The sequence below is a fragment of the Anopheles coustani genome, chromosome 3, assembly GCF_943734705.1.
Source record: "Anopheles coustani chromosome 3, idAnoCousDA_361_x.2, whole genome shotgun sequence".
NCBI lineage: Eukaryota > Metazoa > Arthropoda > Insecta > Diptera > Culicidae > Anopheles > Anopheles coustani.
The window spans coordinates 62,905,767-62,923,140 of NC_071288.1; the positions used below are offsets into that span (position 1 = coordinate 62,905,767).

At 45.8% G+C, this 17,374-nt stretch overlaps 1 protein-coding gene and 2 long non-coding RNA genes across 4 annotated transcripts in view; 1 reads left to right on the forward strand and 2 right to left on the reverse strand.

Annotated features, from left to right (window-relative positions):
* The first annotated feature begins 4,625 nt into the window (after positions 1–4,625).
* On the forward strand, positions 4,626–8,427 carry LOC131264873 (uncharacterized). Its single transcript, XM_058267143.1, has 2 exons — positions 4,626–6,611; positions 7,525–8,427. The coding sequence occupies exons 1-2, from the start codon at positions 4,626–4,628 to the stop codon at positions 8,425–8,427; spliced, it is 2,889 nt and encodes a 962-aa protein (XP_058123126.1).
* A 2,306-nt stretch (positions 8,428–10,733) lies between these two features.
* LOC131260248 (uncharacterized) overlaps positions 10,734–17,374 on the reverse strand; it is a 77,738-nt gene continuing 71,097 nt past the window's right edge. For both annotated transcript variants that reach the window (XR_009178146.1, XR_009178145.1), the window contains exon 4: positions 10,734–10,855. This is a non-coding gene — a long non-coding RNA (uncharacterized LOC131260248). The remainder of the gene's footprint in view (positions 10,856–17,374) is intronic.
* Positions 12,722–13,167, reverse strand: LOC131260250 (uncharacterized). Its single transcript, XR_009178148.1, has 3 exons — positions 13,098–13,167; positions 12,912–13,023; positions 12,722–12,842 (listed from the first exon to the last, which is right to left on the reverse strand). It is a non-coding gene; the product is annotated as an uncharacterized LOC131260250 (long non-coding RNA).

Sequence of the window (17,374 nt, forward strand, 5' to 3'; positions counted from 1 at the left end):
AGATTAAGAATTTTGTGTGTTAGAATTAAGTAAATGTATACGAAATGGCTTGTGGGGCCTTTATGGCGGACAAGTAAATAAATAAAATAAATAAATAAACTGTAAAAAGTAAGGAGACCAGCATCTCAGGAAGCCGACAAAGCGAGTGGGGAAACTACATCCGAGGAGGCAAAGTCGGAGTCGGAAGTTCCGACGCAATCGGTGTCGCCAATCCTGGCTTTGTTAAAAAGGGTAAGCACAAGCATGCCAATGTTCATTTCGTACCAGTTGCAGCGTAATGAAATCTCACTCCCGTTTTAGACGATTACAACCAAATCGAACCGCAGGATAGAAGAGTGCTGATTCGCGATGGTTTATTGTGACCGGAAGTTTCATACACTCGAAGCGATAAGCAGTTCCCGTGGATTCATTTACTTCCTAGAGTATTATACGTGAGTATTTGTAAAAATTGTTCCAACATGTTTTGAGTGTCAAATAAATGTTTCATAATTTTAACTATTTGTGTCTGACATTTTTTTTGCGGCATCAACCGAAAGAAATCATTTATCACTACTACATACATAAATTCCATGGTTCGCACCAACACATGCATAGATCTGGGCTGTACGTTCTCACTCACACACGCTCATAAGCCCGTGGATCAAACTCCTGACTTTTCCTAACTTCTCCTAAATTTTGTATGGCCGAAATCGAGATGACACCAAATTAGGAGTTTGCATGCAAGTTTTTGCCTAGTGGTCATCTGTCGGAAAAATGGAAAGGATCTCTCCGTGTTTCCTCCCTACCCACGACGCGAGGTCTGGGATAAGGGTGTGTGTGTCTATCGTCCCCTGCTAGAACTGTCCCATCTGCTTTGCCATTTCCGCATCGACTCCTGCTGAACCGCTGGGCTCACCGCCCTGGAGCTGCCACCTCCTGCCGCCTTCCGTCGATAGCACTCAGCGTCTTCCTCCACCAACAAGCACGTGGGCACCATCCCTGCAATCACCGCGACTGCATCCAAGGATATCGTCCGGTATGCACAGGTTACCCGTATAGCAAGTAGCCTATGCACCCTTAAAATCCTCTCCTGGTACGTTGTGGCGCTCAGGGCATCTGCCCACACTGGTGCCGCGTACCGGAACGCTGACGTAGCCACCGTCTAGAAGGCGGCGTTTACTGCTTCTGGGTCCTGCGGTGTTCAGCATGATGCGCGAGATAGCTGCTGCAGATCACGTTGCCCTCTCACACACATATTCGATATGCGCCTTGAAGGAAAGCCGGTCGTCCAGCATCACTCCCAGATACTTCAGCTGAAGCTGTGCGATAATCTGGGAATCACCCATCCAGATGGACGAAGCCTGCCTCTGCTTGTGGCTGCTCACCAGTAGATACTCGGTTTTGTGGTGAGCAATCACGAGCCTGTGCTGCCTCATCCACGACTCTATCCTACTACAGGCCTCGGCCGCAAGGATCTCCACTTCGGCTGCGTTCTCCCCAAGCACAGTCAAGGCGATGAGTTCTGTGCCTTTAGGGAGGTCGAGTTCCAGCAGCCCGTCATACGTGTGTGTGTGTGTTTTGGGGGGGAGGGGGGGGGGGGATTCCAATTGCGATAAAACAATAGTTTTAATAGTAGAATAATCACACCGATTCTTAGTGTTTAACACGTCAAACGCTACGCCGGTCTCGTGCGGCCGACAATGTTCTTTCCCGAATGTCGGCGTCGGACAGACAGAAAAAAAAAAATTCAGTTCGGTGCACGCTTCGTTGCGGCCTGCAAAGTATTCGAAACATGATGCTGGGGACCAGGGACTTGAACAGTGGATGGATGGGTTATTTTTGGAAATTTTAAAATGAAGTGCAATAGCAATAATCTTAGTGATGCATAGTGATTAATACGTTAAGCGCTACGTCGGTCCCGTGGAGCCGACAGTGTTCTTTCCCGTAAGCCGGCGTCGGCCTGCTCGGACTGACAGAGCCCGTTAGGTAGGCTGGCGTTTCTACGAATCGCTGGCAGAACGGAAAGCGTTCGCGCTTAACGTGTTAATAAATTACATGAAATCGCATTGGCTTCTGGGAAACGAAGTGTTGGAAAAATTAAGTTCGGTGCACGCTTTGTTGCGGGCCGCAAAGTATCCGAAAGATGATGCTGGCACCAGGGTCTTTAACAGTGGATGTGTGGGTTATTCTTGGAAGTATGAAGTTGAAGTGCAATAGCAATAAGCATAGTGATGCATAGTGGTTAATGGTAACGCCGTAGTTGTTGCTTTTGTTAAGTTATTTGCGTGCGTGTGAATATGTCTGTGTTTGTGGTTGGTGGTTGGGACGGCGTTCGTGGGTCGTAGCTTGATGGCTGAGAGGTCCGTCCTTTGACAAGAACTTAAAGTCAACCCAGGACTCCGGATATCTCCGGCTCCCGTGAGCAACATGCTAGAAGAAAAGTAAATAGAAGGCATGCCCAGATTTTTGGCAAATGCGTTTAACGAAAAAATGCAGCGCGTCTGTGTACTAAATAGTAATTTGTTGCTTAGTGGCTAATAGAGGCGTGTGTGTGTGTGTGTGTGTGTATGTGAGTGCGTGCGCACGTGCGTGTGTGTGGGATTGAGCGGTCTTGATTTTCGTTTGTCTTCCTCCTTTTACTGCAACTTATGACTTTCAATTCTTCCGGAAGTATGGATAACACCCCTACAACGCTTCGGAATGCCGCCGAAGAAGCGATTCGGGCCAGATATCCCGCTCCCTCCAACGAGACTGCAACGGACCGGAATCGACGCATGAATCGGTTGAACAGTGCGCTCTACCGTCGACCGAGACGTCTTACCAGACAACGTGTAGCCAACTTCCGCCGTAATCGTCAGGTCAGTAGTAGTTGTATTTTTATGTTACACTTTTAGACATTCTAAGTTATGTGGTTGAATCTCTACACTTCCTCAGGTGGGTGCGGCTCTGCCCACAGTTAGTACCCCAACCAGGGCCCCGGCCGAATGTTTTACTCCTAATTCGGCCTCGGTGACCGGTTTTACTCCAATTCAGGTCCGAGCCCCGGTTTCAATACCGGTCCAAACCCTATAACCAACTCTGTCTCCTACCAAATCCCAAAATCTGGCTCCAACCTTAACCACAACATCGGCTCGGGTCAGACTACACCAGCCTATCATGGTGCAATACAATCCGGAGGATTTATGACTCCGCCGGGACACGGAAGCTGCGCGCCAGCGACGGCTCATTGCTAGACACAGTACCAACACTCTGCGCATTGGGTTGGGTTACCATGAGGGTTATAACCACACAGCATGGCATCAGCTGGGAGCCTAACGGAACTGCGCTTTCTGTAGTGCGCCCAAGTGGCCAGGAAAAGCACCTACAGAAACACAGCTAGCCCCATTTGACCAACCTCCACCAGAACTACCATTATTTATGAAATACATCAGAAAGTACAACAATGCATTTGCATTCACTTCAATGGGTGCATCGGTCAAACCAAACGATCCCGTAAGACGAGACGTGACCGTTGCCGGCGGTGGCGTTTATAATTATCGAATTCAGGGAGCGCTCTGCCACCGTATTGGTTCCCTAACGCATCTACCCAACCATCCGCCAATATTCGCTCAGTTGTATTTTTACGACAGTAGCGATGTCGAGCAATATAACGCCATACTGGAGGCAAGATTGTCCTTTCGTGCAGGATTGAATCGATCCATTATGTCGACGCTGCAGCGTATGCTTACGGACCACAACACGTTGGCGGCGATGTTTAAGCATGCTGTTGCCAAATCAACGAACAGCAGTGTGTGAGTTAGAGAAGTGAGATGAGGCACGAGGAGTACGGTCGGGTCAACGTTCCATCATGAGGGGAAGGAGAACGAGAGCGGTCAGCTGATCGATGTTTATCCATTACTCATCGATCAGCTGATAGCTCTCGATCGAAGCTTATAAGCGATCGGGGAACGTTGACCCACCCGATGCCAAGTCGAATAGATAGAAAATGAGACAAAGATAGAAGATGAGAGAAAGGAAGTCTTCCTCGGCGGAGCGCGGAGAAAGCCTTGCTTTTGGAACTGTGCCACCGCCGAGGAAGGACGACATAAACTTTAATACAACCTTTTAATTGTATTGAATATTTACGTCTTAAATAAACGGTTAAATATCTAAGCATCAGACCAATAAGACAATAAGAGTTTTTAACACATGCCTATGAGCGAATGTCGGAAGGTGCTGGCGAGAATATTCGAATATGCCTACACTCGCGAATCGCAGGTGTCGACCAACGTCGGTACAATCGACCTACGGTAGCAGAGATTGGAGAGCTTTTTGTTGAGGGTCAAACTGCACCAGCTCGAGAGCTGATGGTGCTGTCACGAAATACCGGATTTTTGATCCCAATTTTTGAGCAACACCCCGAAAGAGATGCAATGCAATGTCCGCTATTGCACCCATACGCTGAAGTGGGTTGGACAATTGAGTTGCCAATGCGTCGAGGAACAACGGTGCGGACAGAACAACGGAACGGTCAGCCGGCAGATTCTGAAGTATCTTGCCGGCAAATCTCCCCACGGGGGCATGCTGCATACCGGATGTGCTGGCGTCCGACAGATAATACGCTGTTCCATCGGGCAGGTCGGCTTTTCCAGCAGTATTGTGTCGATATGTACTGCAAAGTCGAATCTCAACGACTGATGTACCAGCGTAATAACCAACGACAGCTTCGGGCAGAACTTTATCAGGGTGTCTGGGATATTATTGCTGGTGACCAACCCCTGCCCAACGTCGACACACAGCGCCAACAACAAACTCCCGAGCAGGCCATCGTTCGGAAAAATCAGGAGTCCAGCAGCACGGGACGACGAGTGATTTTGGCGCCATCCTACGTAGGTACATCCAGCGACCGGTACATGCGGGCACAGTACCAGGATGCAATGGCCATCGTACGTGCCTTTGGTAAACCGGACTTATTTATCACCATCACCTGCAAACCCAAGTGGTCCGAAATAACCCAGCTCCTACTACCCGGTCAACACGCGTCCGAACGACCAGATCTCACGGCCAGAGTTTTTCATGCAAAGAAAAACGCGATACTGGATGATCTAAACAAGGGTGCACTTGGTGTGGAAGTCGCAAAAGTGTACGTCATCGAATTCCAGAAGCGTGGACTACTCCATGCGCATCTGTTGCTTATCCTAGGGGACGACGACAAACCTCAAACACCGGATGACTACGATAAGTTCGTTTCGGCAGAAATTCCGGATCCGGCCAACGAACAGCTTTACCACACCGTAATGCGATGCATGATGCAAGGACCGTGTGGGAGTTTTAATCAGCAGTCTCCGTGTATGAAGGACGGAGTATGCTCGAAACGATACCCGAAATCCTTCCGTGATCAGACGCACGCTACCGAGAATGGCTATCCAGGATACCGCCGTCGGGACAACGGACGCACCGTTATTGTGAAAAGGGTGGCGCTTGATAATCGACACGTCGTACCATACAATCCGTGGCTCTTGCACAAGTACGACTGTCATTTCAACGTCGAAGTGTGTACGTCGATCACAGGAGTTAAGTACCTGTACAAATATATCTTCAAGGGAAATGATCGGGCAGCGGTTTCCCTCGGACAGGAGGTCGACGAAATTCAGATGTTTCTCGACGTGCGGTACATTTCGGCATCTGAAAGCTGCTGGAGAATTATGCGTTTCGAGGTACAGGCGAAATCACATGTCGTGGTTACACTACCGATCCATCTGCAAAATCAGCAGAGTGTCCTTTTTAGACCAGATGGATCGGGTGAAACCATTCTGGCACGTGCGCGGAATACTGAGTTGACGTGCTTCTTCGAACTGGCAACGCATGATGAATTCGCAAAAACACTTCTGTACCACGAGGTCCCTACGCATTTTCGCTTTGCAAAACCAATAGCAGGTCAACGGCAGCCATGGCACAGTCGTACGGGCAGTCAGTGGATACGGCGCACCCGTCACGACAAGTTGCTTATCGGGCGAATGGTCTACTGTCCCATGACGGACATGGAGCGCTACTGCTTGCGACTTTTGTTATGCTACCGCAAAGGGCCCACCTCCTACCTGGATTTGCCCACAGTTCGTGGCACTGTGTGTCCAACATACCAGCAAGCCGCCGTACAGGAAGGTCTACAGCAGGATGACAACGTGTGGGATCGGACACTACGCGAAGCAGCATCATTTCAAATGCCCTGGCAGCTTCGTTATTGCTTCGCAATGATCCTGACAGCTGGACAACCAAAAAACCCACGACTTCTATGGGACACGTTTGCAGATCACTTCAGCGAGGACTTCCATCGACAACTTCGCGATAACTACACGGCGGATGCGACTGATGACCACAACAGGCTGTTGCGTGACATCGAGCATTTCCGAGCCGTTAGCGAGATCGACCGTTTTCTGCGCAGCGCTACACCGGCCAAAGATCTTACGTGCATTCCGGGTATGCCGCAGCTTGCTGACTACGTTCACGTTCAGCCGCACCTGATCGATGGAGACGGTGGTAACCCATTGATCAGAAGTGAGCGTCAGTATTCAGTGACCGATCTCGACCGTACACTCCGTAAGGTGCACCAGCTGAACGAGGATCAACGAACAGTGATGCCTATCGCGAACGAAGTAGGTTTCACCAATCGATCGATGCATTTTTATCGGTCGATAAAGTTATCTACTCGAATTTTGCATCGCGTTCGCTTTTTCTGAATCGGTCGATATAAAATTATCGGTCGATAAGGCAACCAGTTTTCTGGCTGCTAATTAGCTACTTTTCTATGGATGTAAAAATCGCCTGGACGACAATCGTCATCCAGCTGGATCCAAGTATCCTTATTTTTCTGCTCAAGTGATACATTTGGTAAACAGATGAAAATAATTGAAAAGAAATATCAATAAAATCAGTGAATTTGGTGGAAATAACGAATTGTGTGGCTCACTGGTGTTAGTTATTGTGGATTCGTGTCGATTTTTTAGTGTACCACCATCAAAAATGAACGTTTAACTCGCTATCGACTGGTCCCTAGCAGTGGATAGTATATCGATCGATAGGGTTCATCTTTTAGCGTTCGCGATAGCAATATCTATCGATATAGCAACTACTCGACAAATTTGTTCGCGTTTGACAGTCGTTTTATCCACTGCTATATCGATAGATAACTTTCAACGTTCGCGATTGCTTAGTGAACCAAGTATCCTGAAAATGAACACTTGTTGGTGGATATACCATATCGATCGATAGAGCAAAATGTATCCGATAGCTCCCAGTGTACGACACCCTAAAAGCGGCTGTGGACTCCGTAGATATTGAGGGCGATCGCCTGTTCTTTCTTGACGGCCCAGGAGGAACCGCGAAATCGTACCTGCTCGAGAAGCTTCTGGCATACACGCGCCGTCAAGGAAAAATCGCACTCGCGACAGCATCGAGCGGTATCGCTGCGCTATTGCTCAGCGGAGGCAAAACCGTCCACCGACGTTTAAGTTGCCACTCGATTTGGATGACCAGAGTACCTGCTCGATTCCCATGCAATCAAAGTAGGCTGAGCTGATAAGCGAGACTGTCCTCATTGTGTGGGACGAAGCTTCGATGGCCAGTCGTTACGCTCTCGAAGCCGTCGATCGCACACTGCAGGACATTATCGGTGTGCAACGACCGTTCGGTGGCAAAGTTGTGTTGCTCTCCGGTGATTTTCGCCAGATCCTTCCCATAGTACCAAAGAGAACGGAGAGCCATATCATTGATCAGTGCATCAAGCGGAGTGTACTTTGGCCGCACTTCAACAAGCTGCAATTACAGATCAACTTGCGTGTACGCTCTGCCCCCGACGCGAACCGTGCTAGCGATCTGCAGCAGTTCGCCGACTTTTTGCTCCAAATTGGTGAAGGTCGTCACGAAACTTTCCCCGGACTGAATCCATCATTGGCAAAAATACCGGTAGACATCGTATCGCCCCGAACCGATCAGCTTCAGGATGATCTGCATGCATTGATCACCAGAGTGTACACTGAACTGGAGCGGTTTTATCGGCACTCGCATTATTTTACGGATCGCTCAATTCTATCACCATTAAACGCTGATGTCACCACCATCAACAACGTCGTGTTGGACAGAATTCCGGAACCACTCATGGAATACCGTTCTGTTGACACGCTGGTGAATCCAGAGGAGCAAGAAAATCTCCAGCTGCCTCCAGAGTTCTTGAACTCACTAAATATCAGCGGCATACCAGTACATCGGCTGCGATTGAAGCGATTCGTTTCAGTTCTCCTACTGCGCAACCTCAACACCGAAATGGGATTGTGCAATGGTACACGGTTGCAGATAATTGATATGAAGGCGAACTGCATCCATGCCCGTATACTTACGGGTAAGCGACTAGGCGATGACGTGCTGCTTCCTCGGATCTACTGCGATACCAACGACAAGGGTCTACCATTCTAGATCCGTCGTAAGCAATTTCCTCTCCAGCCTTGCTTCGCAATGGCGATCAACAAATCGCAAGGACAATCACTCAACCGTCTGGGATTGTACCTTCCGAGGAATGTTTTCGCACATGGTCAGTTGTACGTGGCATTATCGCGCGTCACGACAAGGGCAACCATCAGTATGCTGATCAGCAATTCCGAAGGGCAAGACGATCAAGCAGTTTCTACTAGGAACATCGTCTATAAGCAAGTTATTGACGATTGAAAATTGGTAAGTATTTTTTAACAACGTTTGCAAAACATTGCTTAATTGATCCCTACATCGCATCATTAGAACTTTTTTCCCATCCAGCGTCATTAACCAAGCGTCATTAACCAAGGCCTAAAGGAATGCTGACATCGTTATTGAAAGAGACCACTGTCTTCTGTAAAAGCACCTAAAACCTGCCAGATGTCAACCTGTAGTTATGTAGCACCTCACGAGATTAAATGGTTGGTACTTCGTTATTCTATTTAACTGTATATATAATACTTTATTTACAATTGCATTAACTTGGTATTCACTTCAAACTACTGAAACAGAGGGAGCACTACAGGGACCTCTGCTCAATCAGCCAACCACCAAGCCAGTCACATTCCCGAGGGCTACTAATAAGTTTATGACGTTTAAAAATTGGTAAGTATTTTTAAATCACATTTTCAAAAAAAAACCTTGCATGATTGACCTCTGTAACACATAGGATTTTTTTTTTTCCTTCAGCGTCATTGACCAAGGCCTAAAGGAAAGCTGATATCGTTATTGAAAGAGACCATTGTCCTCTGTGAAAGCACCTACAACCTGCCAGATGTCAACCTGTAGTTATGTAACACCTCACGAGATTAAATGGTTGGTACTCCGTTATTACATTTAACTGTATATATTATACTTTATTTACAATTGCATTAACTTGGTATTCACTACAAACTACTCAAACAGAAGGAGCACTACAGGGACCTCTGCTCAATCAGCCAACCACCAAGCCAGCCACCAAGCCAGCCACACAGTCAGCTACTCAGCTACCAGTCCAACCACCCAGCCACCAGTCCAGCCACCCAGTCAGCCCCCCAGCCAACCTGCCAGCCAGCCAGTCATTCAGTCATCCTATCGGGCAGCCAGGGAGCCAACCATCTAGCCAGTTGTGCTAAATTCGCCCACGGTAAGCTGTATGTGCCCGTACAAATCAGTGATTCCCGAGGGCTACTAACAAGTTTATGACGTTTGAAAATTGGTAAGTATTTTTAAATCACATTTTCAAAAAAAAACCTTGCATGATTGACCTCTATAACACATAGGATTGTTTGTTTTTCCTCAAGCGTCATTAACCAAGGCCTAAAGGAATGCGGACATCGTTATTGAAAGAGACCATTGTCTTCTGAAAAAGCACCTAAAACCTGCCAGATGTCAACCTGTAGTTATGTAACACCTCACGAGATTAAATGGTGGGTACTCCGTTATTCTATTCAACTGTATATATTATACTTTATTTAAAATTGCATTAACTTGGTATTCACTTCAAACTACTCAAACAGAGGGAGCACTACAGGGACCTCTGCTCAATCAGCCAACCACCAAGCCAGCCACCAAGCCAGCCACCCAGTCAGCCACCCAGTCAGCCGCCCAGTCAGCCACCAAGCCAGCCACCATGCCAGCCACACAGTCGCCACCCAGCTACCAGTCCAACCACCCAGTCACCAGTCCGGCCACCCAGTCAGCCCCCCTGCCACCAAGCCAGCAACACAGTCAGCCACTCAGTCAGCCACCCAGTCAGAACGCAGTCAGCCACCTAGCCAGCCCTACAGCCAACCAACCAGCCTCCCAGCCAGCCTGTCAGCCAGTCACTTATTCAGTCATCCAGTCAGGCAGTCAGGGAACCAACCACATAGCCAGTTGTGCTACATTCGCCCACGATAAGCTGAATGTGGCCGTACTGATTAATAGTTCCGAACAGCTACAAGCAAGTTTATAACGATAAAAAAATGGTAAATATTTTTAAATTACATTGCATTTGTGTTTCTTCCACCTAACGCCTAACGAAATACTGACATTGACATAGAATGAGAACATTGTCTTTCGGGAAAGCACACACAACTTGCCCGATGCCCACCTGTAGTTATGTAGCATCTCACGAGATCACATGGTTGGTACTCCTTTATTCTACTTTACTGTATTATACTTTTTTTACAATTGCATGAACTTAGTTTTTACTTCAATCTACTCCAACAGCAGGAGCACTACAGGAACCTCTGCTCAATCAGCCACCCAATCAGCCCCCCAGTCAACCTGCCAGCTAGTCAGTCATTTAGTCATCCTATCAGGCGGACAGGGGGCCAGCAATATAGCCGGTAGTACTACATTCACCCACGGTAAGCTGTATGTGTCCGTACTTATCAGTGATTCCGAAGGGCTACAAGTAAGTTTAAAACGGTTCAAAATTATATTATCATCTGATATATTTGACCCCTGTAGCACATTTAATTAGTTGTGTTTCTTGCTACGTCATTAACCAAAGCTTAAAGGAATGCTGACATTGTTATTGAATGAGAGCATTGTCTTCTGTGAAAGCACCACAACCTACCCGAAGCCCACCTGTAGTTATGTTGCATCTCACGAGACCACATGGTTGGTACTCCTTTATTCTATTTGACTTAATTTACAATTGCATTAACTTGGTATTTCCTTCATTCTACTCAAACAGGGAGCACTACAGAAACGTTAACTCAATCAGCCAACCATCAAGCTAGCTACCCAGCCACCCAGCTAGCTACCCAACCAGCTCCCCAGTCTGTTAGCGTGCCAGCCAGACACGGTTGGTACACCTTATTCCTGCTATCTTAAATCACGCTTTACAATTGCATTAATTTGGTTTCTATTTCAGCCTACTCATAAAAACAGCGCTACAGCCTAGCAACATAAGATGTCATCGCAGGAACCTCTAAAGTAACAGCGAATGTACCATTATGGGGAAGAGTTAGTCAGGGAAGCGGATTAAAACATAGTATGAGATGCGTCGATTAATCTTACTTAGATAGGGATAGTATGCGCAAAATATGAAATTCGTTACGGGTAGGTTAGTTAGGGCTTGCGCGTATTACGTTGATCACACCGTCACGAATGAAATAATCGATAGGGAATAGTTTGTTAGGTGTGCGGTTTAAGATGCAGAGTAGGAGATGCGTCATTTATGTTTACTTAGGCAGGGATAGTATGCGCCAACTATGTATTGCGTTAGGGTTAGGTTAGTTAGGACACGCTATTGATAGGGAAGAGTTAGTCAAGAATGCGTATTAAAGTAGAGTAGGAGATGCGTCGTTTAAGCTGACTTAGATAGGGATAGTATGCGTAAACTAGGAATTTCGTTAGGGGGGATTGGTTAAGTGTTGCATTGCGTGGTAGGTTAGTTTAGCGTTATCGTTATGAATGTAATAATCCATAGGAAATAGTTAGTTAGGGGTGCGTTTCAAGTAGAATACTAGGAGATACGCCATTTATGTTGACTTAGTTTGCACATGCTATCGCTATCTATGTATTGCGTTACGGTTAGATTAGTTAGGACATGATCGTATTTCGTTAACCATACCAAAAAAAAAAAGATAGTGCAAAGTTAGTTAGGGGTGCGGTTCATTAAGAAGTGTAGGATATACGTCACTTGCTTAGATAGGGATCGCATGTGTGAACAGATAACGCGAGCATTTTCATATTCAGTCCTTTTTTCCTCAGTTACTTTCGTATACCACCTGATTTTTCCTTGGTCGGGTGGGTTATACATACATAGATTAGTTTACGCAACATGCACCACCATCATAATCTCATGCTTAGTAACAAGCGAAACACAATTATGATTAAGGGCTTTTTCACCAGGGTTAGTGTCAGGATCGATAAGGACAGCCCATACTTCAATCTTCAACAAAATGACAGTAGCCGTTGCGTGGCTGACATCTTAGTTAGGACAGGTTTCATGCGAGGTTGGTGGTGTCAGGGACAGCATTTGTCGAGTTTTTTAGGGAGTATTGAGGGGTGCTCGTATGGCCCATTCGAGTCTGTTTTTAGTAACCGCCCGCTTCTTTGGGCGCCCACGGAGTGCGTAAAATGCATTTTTCTTGGCTTTAACAAAAAAAAACATTAAACTAGCTGTCGTAGAGTAAAGATAAACGCAACAGTCGCACTAGCGAGTTTTGTAAGAAGTTCGGGTTTTGGGAAATTAAACTAATTACCCTGTCGCTGTATAATGACCATTATTTTGCTATTTATGAAATTAAATTCAACACAAAAAAGATGCATCCTCTGGCCGGTTAAAATTTGCGTGTTACTGCTGCATGCTATTCGCAAAGCCCGGCCTGACCGACATACACGCTCCTAATGGTTGTACTATGTTTTTCAACTGCCATCGCTGCCTGTAAGTATGATACAATTTAGTAAAGTAAAGTAAAGTAAAGTAATGTAAGTAAGTAAATACAATTTACAAGGTCGCCTTACAAAAAGATACATCCATTGGCCCGAAAGTGTTTGCCTGAGGCTACCATATGCTATTCTATTCGCATTCTGGTGGTGGAAATGGTTGGCAGGTATGGAATGCTGTGGAGCGCGGAACAAGATAAGTATTTATTTGTCAAACATAATGTGCAGCTGTTTGATAGGTTTAAACTTACAATCATCTTCTATTGTATTTTCCAGCAGTGTGGAGGTTGCTATGTTTTGTATACCGTCAAAAAACGCGACCTCCACATCGTCTATACAACGATAAATACAACTTTGAAATTCGCATACAACTGGTAGGTTCTACCGGGCCCCACAGGACCGTCGTAGCGCTTAAAGGCACATGAAGTACTTGCAAAGAAGGAATTGGTTTACATTCTTCAAATACGTCATGTTTGATCGTGCCATTCAACGATCCAGACAAGGGTCTGGAAGAGAAAAACGAAACAAACTTTTACTGTCACACTACGTCCATATAAATGGCAAGGAATTTTATTTCAAGGCAAATTTCCACCACATTGTGTATGGTCGGTTAAGCTATCCGACATTTCAGTGTTGCACGTTGGAGATGTTTCGTTCCAGCAATAAAACCGCAATTCACACTCAAGATAAAGTCAGCAAAAGAAACTTTGATTGCTAAAAGCCTCGGAAAAACTATTTCACAATACGAATACATAAATTCGTCGTACTTAAGAAATACAACCACCGATTTAAGTTGATCGCTAAAGTGTCTGTATACGTTTAGAGCGCTTTCTGTATCACAGTTCATCTCGATTCTCTGTAGGTTTGGAGCGATGGTACAAATATCAATCACTGTCAACGGCGTTAAGGTATTACACTGTATTTGCAATTCGGAAAGTTGATTGAGCTCCGGTAATTGTCCAAAGCCATCACCAATTTCACGCTCTTCTATGAAAAAATGGTTCAACGAAAGAGACTTCAAATTTGGCACATCCAGTAGGATGCGCTCGATTGGCGAGACTTCGTTGTTCAAGTCTAATTCTAAGCTCGAATGTGACGTCGTTGACTTTCTCTGAGTGCGTTTAACTCGTCACATTCCGCATAATCGTTCTCTACATGAAATCGAACGCGATCCAGTCTGCGACCAGAAAATACCAAGTGCGACCACAGGAGGCATACCAAACTGACATTTTTTAACTCGGACACTGTCAAGTAGTCGAAAATGATCCCAACAAGCTAGAAAAAAACAACAAACTGCCTCATTATGCCCTTCACATCCTTCTAGACCTTAAAATATCCCTAAATATGCGAAAACCCATCGTTTGGTTTTGTTCCAAAACCCAAACCTCAAACGCTTTTTTGAAGCTTCTATGTGTCAAAACAGCCCCAAATATGCGTCGGGATGATTTTTCCGAAGATCACCAACTCCTTCCAAGAAGAAAACCGTCATTTCATGTGTAAAACCAGCGTTTCGGGTCCGCTAGCAATGTTTTCAACCTATGCCGTGGAGCACTGTGCGGCTCACGCACACTCTCACGGCACCTGTAAACCATCGATTGATGTTTGCGACCACATCGGCTCCAAAAATCGTGGAAAATTGATCATGCTGACCTTTACAACCTTGTAGGCCTCAAAATATCTCTATATATGCGGAAACTCATCATATAGGTGGGTGAATTCCCTTCTTCGTTTATGGATTGTTTCGTGAATCCGTTTGTTACCTTGTTTCATTTACTAGTACTACATACCACGATTGTAGGCACGTGTATGTGAAACATACCGTCTTTGAAATGTTTTTCGCATTATTTGTACTACCACATTTATTTGCTTCGTGTGTCATTTATCGGATCGCGCGTTTGTCGAAATCAGTCAAGTGCTAATCATGGATCGGCTTAGTTCGTATAAAAATATCGTGCTGTTGTTCGCGGGTGATAAATTGGAGGTGGGTCCAGCTGTAGAGGATGCGGCGAGGAGCAGCTACTAGTCCGTTCAACCCACACCCAGGACGGAGTAGAGTTCCAGTGCGGACGCTGTCGCGGGCGACGCACAAGCATCCAAGCACTGGATCAATGCTCCAGGGATCCGCGGTAAGTTTGGAAAATTTTATTTACATTATTTATGATTGGTCGCGTGGGTTATCCCCGACATTAATTGTGAAGGAGACTAATGTCTCCGAAAACACAGTCTTGAAATTTATTTCAAGACTGGGGGGTTTGGTACAGTGCTGGGCTTTCGAGCCCAAGCCTCGCATTGGCGGGCATGGTTTGACGGTCGAAGTGGACGAAACCGTGCTCGTCAAGCGAAAGTATAACCGAGGGAGAGTGAGTGAGGGAAACACTCAATGGTTAGCCAGCGGCATATGCCGGTCAACCAAAGAAGCATTCATGCGCAGGGTGGAACGCAGGAATGCGCAGACGTTGATGGCGCTGATCGTCGACAACGTGGCAGCCGGGTCTACCGTCGTGACAGACTGCTGGAGAGCGTATGGTGGGTTGACCGGTGCTGGCTTCACCCACAATACGATAAATCACTCCCTCAATTTTGTGGACCCCACAGATCGTTCGGTTCATACGCAGACGATCGAAGGGCTGTGGGGTATTTTGAAGCGGTTTTTAAAAACCAAAGGGTCGAATCGGACAAAACATACCGATGAGTATATATCGGAGTTTTTATTCCGCAGGGTTAAGAGTGGAACCGTTTTCCCTAGGATTTTAACCCTTATAGCGGTAGCCACAAGGGAGGGAAAATTTAAAACATAGCGTTGGATAGAGGAAGGAAAGATGCATGAGTTTGGATCCACCCACTCATCAACCTCTAACCACCTTTAAGCACGATGTGCTAGTCTTTCAGTGAATCCATGCTATCGATAGGTTCGATCGCCGCAGCCTGTATGGCAGGGATGTCAAACGTGCGGCATGCGGCATGCGGCCCGCGAGTACGTTCCATGCGGTTCGTCACCACTTTGGAACAATACATGAGCAGTTTTGATTCTTGTGCTTTTGTTTTCATTTGGATTGCAGAGTTATGTCTTTTCATTGCACCACTTCGTGGTGGATTTCTCACCTGTATTTTGTGCACATGCTTCGGAGCAAGGTGCACAAAGAAGAGCCAATGATATCGTTCCTAGTATTCAATAATCAATCAATCGAACTAAAAATCGCTCGGTTTAGATGTGTCTGTATTTCTACTTGGGTGAGAGTCCACACAGAACACGTAGAAAGAAGAATTCACAAAGTATATTTTGCACCGATTTCAACGGATACTTGTCACTTCATTTTCTTTGAAATTGGTGTACTACATGTATATTGAAGCGATTACACCCTACAAACACGGAACCTACGACGAAAATTTTAACCCCAACTGTCCGACTTTGTCAGTCTTGCTACACAGTTCAGCCTGTTCAGGTCTGTTAAAATGTCAGCAACAAAAAAAAGAAAAATTGCAGAAGAAAGCAGAAGGTTGAAAGACGAATAGACTCTCAATTTTTTATTTGTCGAAGAAAACGGAAAGCCTGTGTGTTTAGTGTGCAAGCAAAGCATAGCCGTGCTGAAAGAATTTAATTTTATTATTTAATTTAATCTCCGGCGCCACTACGAAACTCACCATGAGGCAAAATATGCAAATATCACACTAGAATTGCGGCAAGCGGAAGTGAAGAAACTGAAAGCACAGTTGAAGAAGCAGCAGTCGTGCTTCGCGAAGCCGCTGTTGCTGGGCGTGTTGCTGTTGTTAGGGCGAGTTATAGTATTGCCAAGGAAATAGCTTGTTCTGGAAAAGCTTTTATGGAAGGTGAATTTATAAAAAAATGCATATTAATTGCTGCCGATGCTGTTTGCCCAGAGAAGAAGCAAGCGTTGAACGCCATCAGCTTATCTAGAAATACAGTGGCGCAACGTATTTCAGATTTGGCTAATGATATTGACCAACAATTAATTGTTAAAGTGAAGCAATTTATTGCGTTCTGTGTTGCAATTGACGAGAGCACCGACGTTACCGATATCGCACAACTGGGAGTTTTTATTCGAGGTGTCGATGCCTCACTTGATATCACTGAAGAATTTGTGCAGTTAATACCACTACATGACACCACAACTGCTGAAAACATATTCAGTGCCGTGTATGATTCATTGAACAAGATTGGAGTTGATTGGACATGTGCAGTAAGCTTGGCGACAGACGGTGCTCCGGCCATGATTGGGAAAAAAGCAGGCGTTGTAGCCAAGTTTAAAGAACTCGTTAAATCTAAGAAGGAAACAGAGTTTTGGGTTTTCCACTGCATTATACATCAGGAGGTATTGTGTTCAAAAAATCTTACTATGGATCACGTCATGAATGTTGTTGTGAAATCTGTTAATTTCATTCGAGCAAAAGGACTGAATCACCGTCAGTTTGATCAGTTTCTTCAAGAAAATGATAATCCACATGGACTTCCGTATCATACTGATATACGGTGGTTGAGCAGAGCGAAAGTGTTGACCAGATTTTTTGA